The sequence below is a fragment of the Serinus canaria genome, chromosome 1 (genome assembly GCF_022539315.1).
Source record: "Serinus canaria isolate serCan28SL12 chromosome 1, serCan2020, whole genome shotgun sequence".
Classification (NCBI taxonomy): Eukaryota; Metazoa; Chordata; class Aves; order Passeriformes; family Fringillidae; genus Serinus; species Serinus canaria.
In genome coordinates, this window is record NC_066313.1 from 101343766 (window position 1) to 101363739 (window position 19974).

Here is a 19974-nt window from a genome sequence, read left to right on the forward strand (position 1 = left end):
CCATTAAAAAGGGTTTCCTTTGAATGGGCTGTAGCACAGTAAGTAAGCTGGAAGCCTTTTTTGATGCAACTGTTATTTATAACCTGTTCCTATTTACAACTGCCAGTTGCTGGCAGGCAGTGATGCTCCAATACTATGTATAATATTGAGGGGTTTTATAAGGCCTAGTATTGATTGGTTGGAAGGTCTGGAAGAGTCATTGTGGTTAGGTAACTTTGTTCAGCAGTTACTATTGAACTGTGCTATGATAGAGATATTTGTGTGTGGGACTGCTGTAATACTAGATTATGATGCATTTGATCTACAGAATTATCTGTCAGTCACTTTTAGAGGCTGTTTATTCAATAAAGGAGTACTTAATTTCTGTGAGTAATTGAGACTTCATATATTCTAAATTCAGTATTTTCGTATAGGTATAGCACAAATTCCATAAATTGCTGTAGATGATCAAACTGGATCACCAAGATTATTTTTTCTTCCTCATAGAGCCTAAGCATTGGAAATAGAGCCTAAGCATTGGAAATTCTGCCTTCAGTGCCTGGTTTGGCTGGCCACTCTTGCTTGTAAGCACAGGCTAGTAGTCTACAAGTGAGCATCCTTCAGCTGATGGAATTGCTTGATGTTTGTTTCCCATAGCAGCAGAAAATTTCTCAGTCTGGGTTCTGTTTGGCTATGGACTGATCAGAGGAGCTGTGCAATCCACTGCCTTGGGATGCTGGGAAGGGAATGATCTTTTCCTGCACGTGGATGTGTCTGCATCCTTGAGCTTTTTTGTATTCCCTGAAGATGGTGTGGCGTGTAAGCACACAGCTGAATGCCTTGGGTGAAAGAGAGAAGACAAAAACTCCCCATCTGTAAGAAGCAATAAACAATGCCGGTGGGTTTGTTTATTTCTTTTTAGCAAGTAGCAGAAGCAGCGGGTGAATGCTGCTTGACAGAAATTGAGAGCTTGGGAAGCTTCTTTCTAGAGGGACAAAAAGATAGGATTTGTAGCTCTTGAAGATCTAAGAATGTTTGGGACATGTTTTTCTTCTAGCAACTGATAGAAATTGTTGAAATGCCTTCTTTAGAGTGGATTTAAACTAATAAGGAGGCACTTGAAAATCTGCAATTAAATTTTGATTGAAATGAACATGAATTTGGTAGCATTCCTTCTCTAGAATTGAAGAACTGATAGCCAGTGATTTAAAAATAGCGTAACTTCTACAAGCCAAGAAAAAAGGCTGATAGGGTCTCTCCTAAGACATAAGGAGGAGTATAAGATGTCAGTTTGAGAAAGAGCAATTCTGATGCAGACCAAGGATAGGAAAACAGCAGAGCAGTGTTACGATTTCTAGAAATACTGTTGATTAAAAAAACCTATGAAAGCTGGAAGCAAGGACATCCTGTCTTGGGCTGCAGTACAAATAACAGCCAAGGTGAAAAGTCATGGGGTAGAAAAGCAGATAAAAAGATGTTGAGATTAAATTATAGTAATTGGGGAGAATGCTGAAGTGAAACATTTACTTGAAGAAAGTAAGTACATAATGATAAAGACTGTTGCATTAATCTTTGCTTTGGTCTTCAGAAAAAGAAGAATTGTATCCAGAAGCATAAAGGAAATCACATCTCTCCCCTGACCCAAATTTTAGATAAACTGAAATATGTCTAGATCCTCTTGGCTTAGTGGGTTCCAGTGGAAGTAAATCAGTTCTGTGTATTGTGATTAGCTGAACACTTCCTTCTGAAATTGTGTGTGGCCTGGTGCAGCACATCTCGTGCTTATGGGCTCCATGGAAATAATGAATGGTGATGGCCCCAGGGCTTTGGAAGTGGGAAAATACAGTGCTTGTCTTCCAGAGAAAAGGAAGAGGACGACATTAGAGTTAAATCAGGTTGTCTGAAGTAGATGAAAAAGAGATGGAGCTAATAATGATGTAATACATAGATAAGCACCAAGAGATAGTGAGGTAGTAAAGAGACAATAGATTGTGTTGGCCTGGTCTAATTTCCAAGTTAATTTGGTGTATGATAAGGCAGTAGCAATTGGTGCAGTAGCCATTGGTGCTGTTTTTTTATGAAGTTTGGCACAATCCCGTGTGACATTCTTAATTAAAACCAAACAAAACAAACTCAATGTACAAAGTAATGGAATAACTGCAAGGTGAGGTTGTTATATCAGATGTTCAGTGTCACGGTGGATTGACCCCATCCAACAGCTGAGCACCTACCCAAGCGCTTGCTTCCCTCCTTCCACCTGCACTGGCATGGGGACAGAAAAGGGGGGGCAAAAATGAGAAAACTTATGGGTTGAGAACAAGATAGTTTAAGAAGTAAAGCAAAGAGGAAGACAAACAAGTGATGCACAGGCAGTCACTCACCCCCCCCAGAAGGAGAGCTGTGCCCAGCCAGTCACTGTGTGACTGGGGTACAAAGCCAACTGGTTTGTTATTGCTGGGCATGGCATCATGTCATATGGAACATCCCTTTGTCCTGCTCAGGTCAGCTCTCCTGGCTCTGTCCCCATCCAGCCTGTTACCCACCCCTAAGCGTGTTTGCTGGGGTAGGGAGTGAGTGCAGGAGAGAGAGAAACCCTTCAGAAGCTGTGCAGCTGCTGTTCAGCCGTAGCACAAACAGCCCCTTCTGGGCACTGAGAGGAAAACTGCAGCAGCCAGCTCACACAGGTGTTGGTGGAGAACATCGCATAAATACTCTACGTTGCACTAGCAGTCCTTGATATTCACAGGACTGTGTTGTGAAGAGTGAATGGTACGTCTCCAGTCCCCCTTAACTCAAATCAGCATAATCTATCATAAAATTAGGCCTAGATTTAGGAATTGTTTTATCTAGTTCCACAGTTACTATATCAGAACAGCTTTTCTGTTGCCAGTTATGCTTAATATAATGGCCTTTTTTAAAAGCCACTTGTTTCTCAAAACTGCTGAAATATTTTACAGCTTGCTACTAATCCTTTAAAAATGTTTGGGTTTTTGTGTTTTTCTGGAGTCAGTTAAATGTAATTTTTCTTTTTGGAAATATGAGGTTGAAAGGATGAATTAGAGCACTGAACTGTGACTCTTGAAGTATAGTTCTCATTTTTCTGCTGCTTTGTGTTTTGCAAGAGGCTATTTTATTGGCCCTTGTTTCCTTTTAAACCTTTCTATGTAAGATGTGACATTCTCCCACTTTTTTTTGTTCTGTTTAAATTATTTTCTGTTAGTTTGTAGTCAATGTAAAAAAGTGACACAGTATTATAAATATTTTCACAGACTTAATTAATTAAAATAGTAGGCTTGTGCAAATAATTGGTGTTTTTCAGAATTAGGTTTAAGACTGAATAGAGAGAAAGGCCAATTTTTTTTGCTAAAAATAATTTACATTTCAACTGCTACTTCTTTGGTTTATGCCTTGTTTTTGCTTTTCTGAAAGATTTTTATAGACTGCAAAAATATCTTCAAACTGATAACTAGCAGTGATATAGAAGAATCCTTTAACCTTTTTTATAATGTGTTTTTTTAATGATCAAAAGTGTTTTGAAACAAGATGTTTAACAGTCTAATACATTTCACCTCAGTGAGATGGAAGGGAAACTGGAGCATGTGGTATTGGCAGTATTTTTATGTAATTGGTTTTAACTGTGTGAGTCTTTGCTCATAAACATTAATTTTATTTATGCCAGAGATTTGGAATAGCTTTTTCTTTGGCAGGTTGTCAGGGACTAGAGGATAAAGCAGGGATTTGTATTTTTCTGGAATGGTTAGAGAGAATTATGGAAGTTTTTCATAAAGGGTAGGAAGGAAGTTGTCAAAGTTGTGAGAGCTTAGGGAGAGTGTTAAACATTTGGAACATCTAATTATAATCTTCATTGTGGTATACATTTTTACCTCTTATGGGAGGAAAAGGTGATTATAAGAGCCAAGAAGCACAACTCAGTCTTTGTGGTCAGTTTGTGGTAACAGAAGCTGATCAGAGCATCAAAAGGGGGAATAAGGTTTCTTTGGCTTGGTGCTTTAAGCATCATTCTACATCTAAAAAAAAAAAGCTTTAAATTAGTTTTAAAATTTTGCATCTCACCAGAGCAAAACACAAGATGTGTTTCATCCAGGGTCTCCTGTTTGAAAGCCAGAGCCCCCTGGCAGGGGAGGCCAGGGCTGCTGTGCACATCTGTGCTTCTCTGAGCAGCTGTCTCTGCTCAGATCTCTGGAGTGCTGCTGAAGAGGAGCTGATACAGCCAGCAGGGCCACGGTGTTTTGGTTCTGTTTGTCTGGTTTGGAAGCCCCTTGTGCCTTCCTAGGGAAGGAGTCTGGGTTGCACAGGTCGTTCTAAGATCAAGGACCTGATCAGGGCCATGTTTTCTCCTGAGAACATTTTGGCTCTTTGCCTGTCATTATTTGTGAGGTGTGCCTGTGATCCTAGCGAGACAGAGCTTTGCTGCTGAAATGATTCACCTGACTTTCAGCCTACTTCCAAATTGCTCAAAGGAAACACAGCCTTAGGTCCATATGTCTAAAAATAGTACAGCCTGTGTGTAACTGGTTGAGTGCCTCCGCATTTATAGATACTTTTGATTGTTGTGTTGTCTCTAGGCAAATGCATTAAAATACTCCAAAAGTTATTTTGTTAGAACTGAGTGGTAAGCAGCTAAACATTAGTTTTAGATCAGGGAAGCCTATTTTTAAAATTTTCACTTTTAATTTGGGTTGTTCTGTTTAACAGTACACAGGGCTGGTTTACAGCTTTGACAAGTGCTCATCTGATGATCCATTCCTCTTGAAAGGGACAGATGTATCTTCACTTGGGTCTTTTCTGTGACAGGAAGGCTGCGGCTGTTGGAGTTAAAATTAATGATTGCAGAGCATTGTGCATCTGTTAATTCCTTCTGTTGATCTGTTTCAGATCAGCAGTAAGTTAAGCTGCTTTCCAGCACAGTCAGTTTCATACAGAGCACCATTTACTTGAAACAGACTTACTGGAGTTGACAAGTTATATATTGTTGTTATTATTATTTATTATTAAATTAGTGTGTAGTTAATATGATTCACTCCATGTTGAGCTGTCCTGCTGTGCTAAAGACAGCTAGCTGTCATTTTTTCTTTGTGTGTTTATATGAAAACATGAACTGACTTTTTCTTGATGCCAGTGGTATTCCTTAACATGGGCATAGTAATTAATACACATGAGAGATAAACCAGCTCACTCTTAAGGGTTGTGGAAATAAGTTGAGATAAGTATTTTTTCTGTATACAAATTCAAGAGTAGTTGTATTTATTTTTTAAGTTCAAAAGTCTAGACCTTGAGTATGAATGGCACTTGGTCATTCAGACAACAGGATATAGGCTAGTATATTCTCTTGAGCAAATGCTGTACTGAAATTTTCCTTAGGAGCAGAAAGTGAGCATTGCAGTTGCCATGCCAGTCAAAGAATTCTTGAATGTGGTACATGAATTGCATAAATTGGAAATTGTTTATTAAGCTCAACTGTTTCAGTGCTTCAGTCCTTGTTTAATCCATATGCTGTGTCATGTGACTGTTGGAAAATTTAACTGGAAAGCTGAATAACATATGAGCCTCCTAGTTTGTATTGCACTTAGCAGTGAAATGGCACAGAGTGCAGATCAATGGCCATACAGTGGTAATAACTGAGTTCTCATCTGTGAACATAAACCATGTAGATTGAGAAGACTCAAGCGCCCCTGTTGGTGTGCTTTCCCCAAGGCTGAAAAGGCCTAACTAGTCTTGGGAGTTGGGCTGAAGAAGAGAAACAAGTATTTGGCAAAGATTACTTGCATACTTCAGTTCCTCTGGCTTCAGGCTGGTTTGCTGGCAGTAGTTGTTTGACAGAACTTAATTGACTTTATAAAAGTAATATGTTTATTATTGTTCAGTTACATCTAAAAAATATTTTTTGTTTTAATTCTTCAAGCTTCATTTTTGAAACTTTGGAATTTCTCTGGTTTCCAGCAGGACACTTGCATGAAACAATTGCAAGGCTTGGTGGAAGTAGTATTAGCAGTAATGGAACTTGGGCCAAAGCTTAATCCTGAGGTATCTAAAAAGAGTCTGAATACCTGAGGTAGTGTGGTTTGGATCCTTAAATTTCAGATCCTCTGTCTGCAGACTACCTGAGAGGGAACAGCTGTGCAGGCTGTGGTTGCTAATCTGTAGCACAGTGTGGTAGGTCCAGTTTCAAAATACAGATCTCTTAGATGCAGTCTGTGGTGGGGAGTGAGGGCCAACGAGAGTCAACATCTGCTGTTATAGTCTGTGTTCCTTTTCTACTTGCTTCATCATCTTCATTGGGTTTTACAAAGCCCTGTCTGGTACCAAGCAAACAAACCCTGTATACTTTATGTATTTTTAGTGCTTGGTGAGATAAATATCTAGAGAGTATGCTGAAAATACAATAGTTTCCATTGGGGCATAGGAATGATTTTAAACTCAGGCTTGTTTTGCTGGGTTTTGCTTTGCCACATTTTTTGGGACTGTGCAAGCATAGCTTGTTTGTCTTTTAATAAATAGCCCATGTTCCTGAAATGGTGTGTAATCACTGAAATTCAACTATTCTTCTTAAGTTCTGTTTTCCTACCTTCAGCAGCAAGTTATTAGTTTTAGCTTTTGCTCAGTCCCCTGTGATGCACTAATCTTTTTGCATATTCTTTTGAAGATTTATCCTTCTCCTTCACTGTGTTTTGTTTGCCTATACAGGAGCTATTAAATATTCTGGAAGCTTAAGAGAAGAGAGTAGATATGGCTGATCACTCCTGTGTTCCTGGCTTTCTTTCTTTATTTTGCCCTATGTAAAAGCAACTGTAGTAGTTTCTGATCTTGTTTTTATGGATTCTGGATGGAGTCCCTTGTCTCTGGTATACAAAAGGTGGGACTTTGCTTTTGAGTCTTAAGGTTGTACAGCGTGTCTCTGCTGTTCAGCACATAGTTAATGGAGAGAACTAGACCTCTGCCTGCAGTGCTAAGACTGAAAAGAGCATTTTGTTACTTCTTTTCCTGCGTCCTCTGACAGATGAGTTAATATTCAGAAACTACTGATGCTTTTATGATGTGACCTTGGCAGTCCAGTGGCAGCCTGGGGATGTGGCAATTGTATTAAGTTTTTGAACTAGGTGACTTTGACCATCATTGTGAAGGACTGTGGCTGGAGTCTGTTCTCAAATGGGTATTCATGAATGTGGGAATCTGGCAGCTGAACTGAGAGCTTTGGAACCAGGGTTCGTGGTCACGTTCTGCAAATCTGCCCTCTACTGCAGCAAAATGGAGATTTGTGTAGGGCCTTCGGTATGGAACTAATCCTTTTGTAATGTGAATCTTGGACAGTACAGTATTGCTCTGGCAGTTGGTAGAATTTGCCAGAATTGGATCAGGGCCTGCTGCATGTGTGTGAAAAGCCTCTGCATTGTTCATGCTTCTTGTTGCAGAAACCCGAACAAAAGTTTTGTCTAAGTGGAGCTTTGCAAGAGTTGTCTGTTTTCCATTTCTCAGCGCTGTGGAGTAAAAGGTAAACGTGAGAAACAGAAGAGAGGAGTAAATGTTAGAGAAGAGTTGAACCCAGAGAGGAGAAATAGAGTAATAGAGAAAACTGAGAGTAGAACTCCACTTCCTGAGTTTCCTTTGAATGGAAGGTTCACCAGTGATAACATCTATGTGTAACCCCAAAACATTCCACTTGGAATCTTTTCCCTTCTGGTGGCATTACATTCAGAAATGCTAATACATTCAATTCCGCTTTTGTGACCTGTGCTACCTCAAAGGTTCTGGGTCATGTTTTATTGCTATGTTTTTCTTAGGCATTTTTCTCCCTCTCATACCTGTCTAATTGAATAAATGGCATGATTCATTTTTGATGGAGACATGTAACACTTTTTCATATCTAGAAAAATTGATTTAATATTAAATGTTATCTTCTAGATGAACTTATTTTTAAATTTTACAAACCCTGTGTCTGTCATGTGTAAAGCTGCTACACTGAAGAAATAGAAAATTAGAAAATTCTTTAGTGACCTTAGTTTGATGTCAAGTCCAGGAGATTGCTGCTTAGATCTTTATTTGACTGATGTATTTTCTTATTTTCACGATGTTGAAGGTTATGTCTGTTGTCAGTACATTACATTGACTTGTTTTTAAACAAAATAGTCTCAAGATTGGCATCTTAGTTTCTCCTTGGTGCTGCTTTTGAGCTGAAGGTTTGAAAGTGGCAGAGAGGAGGCCATGAATATGCTTTTCTGTGTTACTTTGATAGGGTAATTGATGAGCCCAGACAAGTAAGATTGTTCAGAAGATTAAAGGTGGTAGAACATTTATTAAACCGTTCGTTTTTTAACCTGTAGTGATACTTGACATCTTTCAGTTTTTCTGCTAGCTATGCATGCATTAGTAATAACTTGAGGATTAGTTCCTTCACAAATATCTTGCTTTTTATTGTCATTTTTCTGTCAAAGTAGCTATTACTGTATAACTTGATTTATGCAGTCTATGGTGTGTTTTTTCAAACTCTGACTTGCTTCAGAGTTTCCACTTTTTGCTTGTTTCCCTGGGCAAATTTTCACTGCTTTCGCTTTGCAAGTACTTAACAAAATGTGAGGTGATCACTTTCTTCCTCTTGGGTCATGAGAGAATTAGGGCTGCAAAGAATGTTAGGCCCTGTTCAGTCTAATCTCATTTCAGAGACTGAATCAATTAGCTTAGTGTAATTTTGGGCAGGTGTCTACCTTCACTAGTAAAAGACATGCTTAAATCAGATCAGGTTGCTCTCTTTTACAGTGCTTACCATCAGGAAGTTTCTGCTAATTAGAATTGAATCTTCTGTAGTTTGAGTCCAAAGCTTGATGGGCAAGGTTAGTGCTCCCTTCTTTGTAGTGAACTGTGAGGCCTTGGAGAGCATTGCTGTGTTCTTCACTTATTTCTTCTTAGGTAAATCCATCAGATTCACTCATTCCTGTGTCACAGACTGTTTTATTGTTGTTATTTTGATTGCTCTTGCATCCATCTCTGCTTTTAGAAGATGGTCAAAAAATCACGTAATTTACCAGGAGAGTGGGATATTTCGTGCTTTTCCTTTATCCCATTGGATCAAATTCTGGGTTATGCTGCAGACACTGTAGGTATGATCTTAAGAGTTTTTAATCAGCTTGAAAGTGTAACTTCATTAAGAGTAAAAATCTGAAGATAATCTGGCCTCTTGACCCTGAATTAACACCTAATCCCACAGAAAACATAATTACTTTATAGGGTTATTTTCTACCAGGAAGAATAGTATGGGATTGCTTTGTTCCCTGCAGTAGAGCAGATCAGTAATAAAGTGGTTGTATCCTGCCTAGTTTGTTCTTTTTGTTGTCTTAATGTGATTCTTGTTGAAAGAAACTTGTTTCAATGCCTGACTTTGGTCTGCACAATTATTCCACTTGAAGCCACAAAACTGAATTATTATTCAATTGTACTCAAGTATTGTTGTTTTAGAGACAGTGAGAAGCAAATGGTGGTGGTGTGTGCAAAATGCTGAGCCCTATATATCATGTGGTGCCTTGCTTGACTGTCTTCTTGGCTTTTTGGGTAGGAAGTGTTTCACTTTGAGTCTTCTAGTATTTCCATTTTCAGTTTCTTAAAAGCATACTTTTAAAGAGTTTAAATTTTTTGAAATAAAGCTAAATACAGCCCTTGGTGCCTAGTGCAGTGTAGTTTCCAGTAGGGCATAGGATAACTTTTCTTTTTCCATTTGAATTCATACAAAGGTAAGCGGGTCATTGTTTCATGTATTTATGTTCTTAAATAACTTGTTGAGGTGTAAATCAAGGAGGGATTATTCACAAACTTAACTTGCACTTTAACCCTGAGAGAGTGATTTCAAATTTCTTTGAACTGAAACTGATAGGTTTAGACTGGCTTTAGCCTGTGCTGTTTCAGACAAAAGCCTGATGCTGGCAATGTATATTGACCCAGCTAGAGTCAGAACAAAATCAAGAAAGATTGCTGTATATTTTGAAAAATAGGTGGAATGACTAGATCAAAATTAAAGCCAGCCTTTGAAAAAAAAAAAAATTAAACTGACTATGGCTAGACATGCCAATTGCAGCTTATGAACATGCTGTTTCTGGAAATATTTTTAGAACTTAGACTGACTTTATCATACATACAACTATCATATAATTTATAAGAAATTACATTAAGAAAATACCTAACATAGAGACTAAGGGATTTTCTTACTTAGCATGATGTCCCTTCTTTTGACGGAAGTGGTTGTACAGATGTTGCTGTGAGGAACATTAGCCAAAGAGCAGTGTTAGGACACAGTTTGCTTTTGCTTTGAAAGCTGGGGGATATCTAATTACTCCTGCTCCTAGTGTGTAGCCATTCTCTCTGGCCACGCACGTGCTGTCTGACAGGCAGGTATCTGACCTGCTGCTAAATGCTGAAGCAGCTCTTCAGAGGCTGTCAGGTAAACTGAGAGCAGCTAAGGAGCTGATACAAGGACCATGTGCCCCAAACCAAACAGATGAGCTGAACTTATGCTGATGTAAGCTTGTAAGCAGGGAAGTCTTAAAAACCAGAGCTTCCTTTCCTCTTCCTGCACTGAACATGCAAAGGGATCCCAAAGGGCTCTGTACCTAAAATGTTCAACAGGGCAAGGCAGCTCTTTAAAAAGAGACAGGTTGAATAGAGATGTGCCCTTGCACGTGGGAAGAGAGGATGTGGGTGTCTCCAGCCAGTCGTGCTTGCCTGTAGCAGCTTTTGTTTGCATTGCACAAACCCATGAGCTGTGGGTTCTTGTTCATATTTTTCTCATTTTCTGCATGGGCTATCTTTCATGCATTTTGCTTTTTATCACCTAGAGAATCACTGAACTTGCTCTCAGTCACTCTTGGGAAGAAGCAGTTGTTGTCTTTGTTCTGAGGGATTTTCCTGCTCAGAAAGTTTAGGCTGAGCTGAGTCAGAGTCTTTCCTGCTGTCCAGCCTCAGTCTTTAAAGACCTGCTGTATACAGTGACTTGTGAACAAACAAGTGTCTGTCCTCTCTTATAGGTGAATTGGTATCTAATTTACTTGACAGACTGAACTCTGAAGTCATTACTGTGCTTCACAGAAAACAATGTAATGTCTTGTTTCCTTTGTCTAATTTTGACAGGATGTTTGTATTTGTAATTGAGGTGTGAAAATGGGAGCAAGTAAAACAGGTCCAGATGTTTACTGGAAGAACTATAATGGAATTGGTAGCACTATCAGAATTTAATGAGTCCCAGATTGATGATACCTAAATGAGCAAGTAAAAAAGGGAAATCCTAATCCTTCCTGCATATTCCTCAAGGTAATGTTAGGGTTTCGGAACTAATCCATCAATGCACGCTACCCATGCAAAGAAGGTGAAAACTCTGTGATTATAATGGGACTGTCTTAAAAAGTATCTCCTTGATTGTGCTGGTTGCGTTGTACTTGAATCTTGCAAATTGTAAATCTCAGTGATTATGTGCCTAGCAGTGCTTTTAACACTTTCTGGTTTGCTTGAACGTAATTTATAGCTCTCACATTATGCCTTCACTCAGAAATTTTGCAGATGGTTGAATTGGTTATCATCACAAAAGACCTTTGCTCTCTTTCTAGATGAAAGCAGAATCCTGGCTGTTTATTACAAGTAAAATATGGACTTTAAAAAATTAATTTACCTGGATTCTTTAGAGATTAGTTATGACAGGAGTTTGTCCACTTCTTAAAGGATGCAAAACACAAAAAACTATGTTAAGTAGAGTCTGATCTTCCATCTAAACTACTTGGGCAAGTGACATAATATCTTGTGCTTTTAAATATTTGTGGTATCCTTAGTAACTACTTTAGTTGAAGGTTACTCTAAGTCATGTCAGTCTTTCAGTTTGTATAGGATGGCTTCAGAGAATGAATGTTGTTACCACTAGGTCTGCAGGAAGCTATTGTTATTTTGCTGGATCTATTTATTTTCTTTCTGACTGTATGGTTGGGATTTTTTTATGTTTTATTTTCAAAATACTAGCCTTGAAAAAATGTGTTTTGAAAGTGAAAGTTAAAGATAATCTTAGCTGAGGCCTTTCGAAATGAGAGTGTGGTGATAAGCCCTGGACTTTCCTTCCAGGTCTCTAGTGATAATTTACAGGCCAGTCCTAGGAGGGATGATGGCCTGTGCTGCTCTCACAAGGTGCTGCTCAAATGTTAAAGTACTAAAGGTTGAAGAACTTGTGGTATGAAACGTCAGCAAACTGTTGTCATTGTTTTGTCCTTTTGTTTGCACTCCTTACCCTCTCTTAGGTGTGCAGCATTTACTTTTTAAAAGCTCACTTTAATATAAAAGCTGTATGGGTAAAAGCTAGTATTTTGGTGTCTTACTTCCAGGTAATATCAAGTATTTGATATTTGATGCATTTTATTTCTATGATGAGAGATGTTGTTTTTGGGAGAGAAAATGAGATGATGTGAAATGTGGAAGAATGTCAGACAAAAAGGGTTAAGCTCTAGGAAGGTAAAAGTATAGAATGTGTCTCATGAGTGAGAAGAAAGTAAAGGTGAGTACTGAAATTGCTTAAAACTTTTTTTCACAAGTGGTTTTTATTTTAAAGCTTCTAACATTAGGAAGTCTAAAATTTGATCTGCTGCAATGTTTTTTCTTCCTTCTGACAGGTCGTGACAATGCCTGTGAGAAGACTTCGTACATGTTCCTGCGGAAGGAGCTTCCCGTGCGACTGGCGAACACCATGAGGGAAGTCAATTTGCTGCCTGATAATTTACTGAACAGGCCTTCAGTTGGGCTGGTACAGAGTTGGTAAGTTAAAAAAAAAATGGATTGGAAAGTTATTGTAAAACTAACACTGTATGTGTTGTTCTGCTTGCAACAGAGAATTATTGAATTCATCTGAATCGGTCAGTTTTCTGCCGTGAATTGTTTATAGTGTGTCTTGTCAAATGAAGTTTCATTTTCTTCAAATGTTGAGTATATACCCTAATCTTGATCCTAGCTAAGGATTTGTAAGTTAGTACTTATACTGTTGTTTCCCAGGTAATTAAAACAAGTCCGTAACTTCCAAGAACAAGCTTTTTAAACATTCCTTACTGTATTGCACTCATGGCTTCTTGAAATAGCTGCTCTTTGTCCTTATTTTTCCTTTGTCAAAAATACTGAGAGAAATATAAAACCCCATCAGTTTTTCTCACTGCAAAATCTTGAAAAACAACCTGGTGTTCAGTGGAAGTTATGGAATGAGTCAAAAATCTGGTGTCATCTAGTAAACAGCATTCTCCATTGTAATAACTAGCGTGGATCTAAAGTGACTGAAAGTCCTGCCGTCTTTTCCACAGTAATTAATTTCTAGCCTAATTGCATGTTTGGTGAGATTTAGAGACTGCTGCCTTGGATGTATAAGCACAACAAAAACGTTGTTCATGAGGTATTTATTGTTCTTTTACCTGTTAATATTTTCTAAATACTTTTTGTAAAAATATTTTTGCAGTATACAACAGAAGTCTCTTTGGGAGTAGCAGCTTATTTAACAGTAAAAGCAGCTAATGTTGTAGGCTTGTGTTAAATTCAGTCATGGCCCTTGACCCAAGAGCTTCTGTGCTGACTGTATGTTGACTGCTGGCTTGGGTCTCCTATGCATCAAGCTTCAGACATAGAAAATATAAATGAGGATATGTGGTATTGTGTTTGTCTTTGCAAGGTTACAGTGGATGTCTTGATGACCACTTCAAGTACAGTGATGAAATGCTTCAAGTGAGTGTAAATGCTGTGGAGCCACACAATCACTTTGTGGTTAGGTGGCAGCTTGCAAGGTTTGAAGGCTTGTCTGTCTGTTTGATGTCACAGAAAGTTGTTATGCTTTTGATGTCACAGAAAGTTGTTATGCTTGTAGAAAAGAGTAGATAATATACAGGCCTTCTAGGCTTTTCTAATCTGGTTGACTTGTAAACCTGTCTTTAATGAAATGTGGACAAATAGGTGAATGAAGAAAAGAAAATAATTTTTCTGTAGTGACTGCAGCATAATACTTCTAGTCCAGATGTCTGTGCTGTGGCTTGTGCTTCTGCCCTGCCTATACAGAGCTAGGCAACATTTGGATCCCTGTGGCAAAGGAACTGAATGGGTGTTCAGAGGGGAGGCCCCCTTCAGAACTTTTGTTGAAGAGATTTGAGGACTCTTGATGATTTTTATGGCCACAATAGATAACTACTGATTAAAAAAAAAAAAGGAAAAAAAACCCAAAACTCCAAATGAGAAAAAGCAGCAGCATGTGTTATATGACAATGTGATTTGCACTATCACAGCTGCAGACCAGTAGTTGTCTATTGGACAGGCTAAAAGACCAGACTGTAATGTGCTGAAGAAGTTGGAATGGACATCAAGCCAAAAAATGGAAGTTTGAAATTAAAGTGTTTTCTGTAATTTTCTTCTGATTGTCATCTATAGTTAACTAAGAGTTTTTGTGGAAAGGAGTATCTTCATTGAGATTATATGAGAATATTTTTATCATCTTATGTCAAAAATAATAAAAGTAATTGTAGCATTTCCCCCCCGATTATAGGTGTGGACTTAAAAAGCTTAGTTCTTATTATTCTGTTCAGAGGTTTTAAATTGCTTAAATAAACATTTACCTGTAGTTTGTAAGTCCTGATGATAAACCTTGGGCAAAATTACTTTAAAATTTATGTTTTAAAAAGACCAAACCAAAGGTTTTATTAACTTCAATGTGAATGACCTTGGGTGTTATATAGCTATGTTGATAGCAGGTTAATTAACTAAACTCTAGGTTAATTTTATCTCTAAACTCTAGGTTAATTTCTTAACCTAGAGTTTAGAGATACTGTCAGAGTGAGATTCCTGAATTTTATGTAGTAGAATAAATAAATATAAATTTAGTTGTTCAGCTGTTTTGTGAGCTTGTAAAATAAAAAACCTTTTCTTAATGCAGTTCAAAACTACTTCAAGAAAATATTTCTTTGAGGGTCAGATTTCAGTTCTTTGTTTTTGCTATGCCATAGGTTCAGAAAGCTTGGCAGTTCATTAACAGGCAAACAAAAATCTATTGTACATTTGCTACAAATTAGAAAGACATTTAATTCCTTACTCACTTTAATATATTTATTTGCTAATATTCAGTAATTTATCTAGTCACAAGCATGTTTGTTTCATTTTTGTTGCAATTTTACACTAGAAAATGTATGGTTTTATGTGCTTTTGGTGAGACTCCAAATTAGCCGGAGGTTTAACATTTGAATTTGCAATCTATTCATTAATGCCAGCATGCCAAAAATTAATACAAAAAGGTCCTAATCTTTAATATGGGTTTTATTTGACTTTTAAATTAAAGTGCTCTGTAAATAGAGGAATAAGAAATCAGCCCTGCCTACAGTGCAGCACGGATCCTTTCCCATCAATCCTCTCTGCTTCCAGCCATCAAACATTCTGAGTTGCATCAGTTTTCTCACCCTTGTGGCTCCCTTGGGAGGCAGTCTGGCTTTGCTGCTCCCTGCTGCAGGCAAGGCCTGTTCTCTCCTTCTCCCATCCATCTCCATGGCCATGCTGGAGGCACTTTGCTTCCTGTGCTTCTCTGCCTATCTGATTTTATAACTGATTGCTTGATTGCTCTTGGGAAAGGTGCTCTGTTGGTTTTTTCTCCTTCGTTTCTGGGCTCCTCAGCCTGATAATGTGCAGCCCTGAGGAGAGGCAAGACCCCTCTCCTTCCTTTGTACTGCTCAGCTACACTTTCCTGAATAAAGCTGACATTACCCAGAGAGTGAACTCTGACCAAACAAAAATAATAGTTTTGCATTTCAGTAAAGGTAAAACATCAGCTCTGTCCCAGTTCGAGTTCATATCTTAATTTGTGTGTATCTTTTGCAAGGAGTAGGGAAGGAATAAAGTGACTCAAGGCTGAAACACAGTTAATATGTTGTGGTTGTGAACTGCCGTGATTCCAAACAGCAGACAGATCAACAATCAGTGCCTTGTTTTCAGCTTTTCAAAATCAATGGGCAACTTGCTTGATCCAAAGAAGTGGGCTTGTTTTTGTGCAGCTTTGAGAGGGCACTGTAGCTAAAGTGCAGGTAGGATATTGAAAATATAGCAGAGTTGTTTAATAAAGGATATGGTCACTAATGTGATGAGGGGAAATAGTTACAATAAAACCTAAAAATGGATAAGGTTGGAGCTTATAGAATATCAAAAGTAAGCATGAGGGTTGCAAGTATATTACTCAGTTATATGTAAAATTCACATTTTATTTAGCCCCGGACAAATTTCTCTATTTTTTTCTACTGCTTTTCCTTAGAAAATGCTATAAATTTCCATTTCTCTCTTGGGAAAGACCCATTAGAGGAATATGTAGAATTTGGGGATTAGTAATTGGGTTTTTTCTATTTTCTGCATTGAGACTATGCTAGCAAGATTGTGTTACCATGGAGATTTGTTTTATCATTTTAGTGCTTTGGTACTAAAATGATTGTAAAGGAAAATCTTAGTGAAATACACATTAGGAAAAAAGCAGAAGTATCTTGCATAATATTTTTAAGAAAAGAAAACCCAGAGCTGACATTATGGGCTTTTGCAGTGCTTTCATGTATGAAATGTGCCATTCTAAAATTATTGCATTTGGCAGACTAACAAGAATTCAATCTACGTGGCAGTAATTAGCAGAAGAACAAGGCAAAAGGGTCCTTGAAACCAAAGAGCTTGCCCAGTGAATTGTAGTGTGATAAAAAAATAAACACCGGAAAGACAATATGTTTGAAGGGCATGGACTTTGATTTCTGCTTTTGATGACTCACCAAATATAGCAAAATAAAACTGACATTCTCTTTTCTCATATATGCTGGAATTTTTCTTTAGATTTGTATTCTGTATAGTTGTATTGATTTATTAATTATACAGTAATTCATGCATTATTTTGGTACTTTTTTGTTCTTTCTGGCTGATAATTGTGTGTGAATTACGTTTAAACATCACAAGGTCTTGCTTTTCATTGCTTTACAGATCCTGTAGTTACATCTTCATTCATCCCTCTCTGCACCTACAATTCAAATTAAAACAAAATGCAAGGAAGTAGATGGATTATATGAAAAGGGAATAACTTTTTCACACACACTTTTACAGGAATGAACTGTATTGCTGGCTGCTCAACTGTCCTCAGCATGTAATGGTTGTGGTGGTCATTAATAACAGAGTTACGAATTTCCTTTTAAACATATTTTTTCTTAATTTCTAATTTTGAGCTTTTTGGGAGAGAGGGAATGGGGGACTGAATTTGGTGTACAAACTGGAAATCACACCTTCATAAAAGAAAAAATGTGTTCAGCATTTGCACCTCTGAGTTTCTATTCAGAGACTTAAGACACAGGGTATTACAGCACCCCAGACTGGGTGATGTACAGTGGTAGGCACTGAGCAGTGGGTGAGGGCTGTTTGACATGAAGTGACTTTTTTCTAGCTTGGTTTAATCACAGGCTTGGAAGAAATTTGAGCGACTTTGGTTTGAAGTTCACCTCTTCTCTGATCTAATTTGCTTTATACCGTGCTTTTGCTAATGAACTTGACTTCTAAAGTGCTATTTCCTTTACTTTAGAATCAGAAGGAGAGAATTCTAAAGGAAAAGCATTGCCTGTTTCCATAATTTCTCCAGTAATGGCAGGCAACCAGTCAAATCCACACAGTACAAAAATCAGGTATCAGCTGCCTTCAGTGCCAGCAGCCTTCATTGCTTTTTTATCCTTGTGGTTTTGACATTTATTGTAGGACGTCTGTATTAAAAACAACCTTTGTGTTACTTCTCAAGTGTGGTGGTGTCTTTTAGAAACAGGACTTTGATAGTATTATATGATGGCAAGTTGGGGTTGAAGAACATGTACCTCTTTGAGTGAGTATGATCATGATTTAATTGTTGCATGTGAATCAGCCAAGTTCAGAGTATGATGGTTGTAAACTGGTGCCATCTCTTAGCAGCATAAAATAACATCTTTTAAAATGAGCACTACTAGAGGTATGAGCTACATGCCCTACTTGTAAATGACAAATATTTGGGGGATTTCTGTAGTGGTTCTTGATGTTTGCAGGAGGGCACAAATGCACTGAAGGACAGGAGCTGGTGTTCCTGTGCTGACCATGGTGAAAATGTCAGTGTCCCTGAGGACTGTCACAGTGACCTGCGGTTGAAGCTTGAAATGGGGGTGAACCGAGTGGTATGTAGTTCTGAAGGGACTCACATAGACAAACAGTGCTGTCCTAAGTTTCACTGTAGCTTGAAGATGCAGGATGAAGTTTCATAGCCTTCTTAAACTGGTCTTAACATAGAACTGCTACCAAAAGAGCTTATGCATAGGTCATTGCTGACCTAGTCTTACTGGGTAGCTGCCACTGAAAAAGGAGAGGCTTGGTTATGTGTTTTGCTTTTTCCTTGTGTAGGCTCTGTGGTTATCTTTTCTCTCTTGTGTTAGCTTCAGCTGTTTAGACCTTTCAATTAGTCGTTTTCATGTTCAAGAAAGGTTTGTTTGGTTTTTCTTCTGTCTATTTCACCTCTGATGGGAGTTGGAGCTGTTGACACGCACATGTGATTAACATCTGATTAGTGTTGATAGTGTAGTTTGAGTGGCAGTGCTTAACCAGGAGTGAAAGGAGTAGCGTTGAAACCCTCCCTTTTATGTGTGTGATTGATTCCTTGTGTGATTTTTACCTCAGGAAACAGGTCCTGGTTCTGTGGTCCTTGAAGCTCCATCTCTGCTGCTGAATGTGTGTCTGCTCCAGGGGCAATAGCTGGTCCTGAGGCACAGCGCAGTGTGCGAGTGGCAAAATTTGTACTGGTGGTGGCCAGTGTCCTACAGAGCAGGCTGGCCACGTTCATGTTGAGGGCTTCTGGTTTGGGTCCTCTGTGGTACTTCTGGGGCTCTAAGCCTCAGTAATCTCCTGTGAACCAAATGTCTGAGCAGGAAAGAGCTGTGTTGTGTAAGAGGGGTTTTTATGAAACCAAGCATTGTGTCACACGGAGGAGCTGTGGGAGTGTGTGAATGGGTGTGCTCTCCTGGAGAACTCTGGTAGGACCAGCTTGGTGCAGTCCTGTTATTGTGCCTTTTGGGGATTGTTCCCCTGAGCTTTCTTTTGAAAGAAAACTTGGATTGTTGTCTGAGGAATAATGGGAAAAAAACTGACATCAGTACAGAGTAGATGAGCAGAAAAACCAAAATACAGGACAAACTACCTGAAATTACAGATGTACCTGTAGAGAGCTTTTGCTCCTGTTGACTTCAGTTTCATTTATGTAGCATTTTCCTGAATGGCAGACTATAAGGTCATAAGTAATACTTTTTAACACAATATAATATATTGTAGTTGCTTTCTTTCCCTTTGTTGCAGCATCCCACTTAGTCTTTGAAGAGAGCTGTGCACTGTGCATCTATTACTTTTATGTAACCCTATAGTCTTAAAACTAAAGAAATTAAAAAGTATTTATGTTTAAGTATTTTAATTCTCTTTTTATAACGTTTTGCTTATTTCAGGTACATGCAGAGTTTCCTTGAGCTTTTAGAATATGAAAATAAAAGTCCTGAGGATCCTCATGTTCTGGATGAGTGAGTAACTTACTTTTTCTAACAGTTCATTTTCAGATAATCTGTCTCAAATACCAAGTGGTTTTGTACTCTAGGAAAACCACTACCTTTTTTGTAAGTTAGATTGTGTATGGCAAAAGCTAAAATTGTAATCTGGAGTAGAATGTAGGTATCTAAGTGCTTTTGAACAGTATATTTTCTATTTATACAGGCTTGTAGTTTAAGAAATGGCATGAAATGCTTCCTTCAAGACTGTATTGAGAAAACAAACGTATGTGAGACTATACTTGCATATCAGATACTTAAGACTAAAGTGTTGTTTTAGTATACATTGAGCTTAGTGCTCTATGGTATATAAAGTATGTTAATACATTAATAGTTTGATTTATTTTTTCCCCAGTTTGAAAGCATTCTAATGTGTCAGTCATTGTTTTTATCT

At 38.1% G+C, this 19974-nt stretch overlaps 1 protein-coding gene across 5 annotated transcripts in view; it reads left to right on the plus strand.

Moving 5' to 3' along the window:
• Positions 1-19974, plus strand: part of PDK3 (pyruvate dehydrogenase kinase 3) — a 51376-nt gene that overhangs the window by 5971 nt on the left and 25431 nt on the right. For 3 of the 5 annotated variants that reach the window (XM_030234271.2, XM_050979615.1, XM_050979603.1), the window contains exons 2-3: positions 12627-12768; positions 19485-19556. In XM_030234271.2, coding sequence (XP_030090131.1) covers positions 12627-12768; positions 19485-19556 — 214 coding nt within the window. Of the gene's footprint in view, positions 1-12073; positions 12148-12205; positions 12512-12626; positions 12769-19484; positions 19557-19974 lie in introns of those variants that run through there. The other 2 variants (XM_050979610.1, XM_050979608.1) reach the window with 2 other exon arrangements.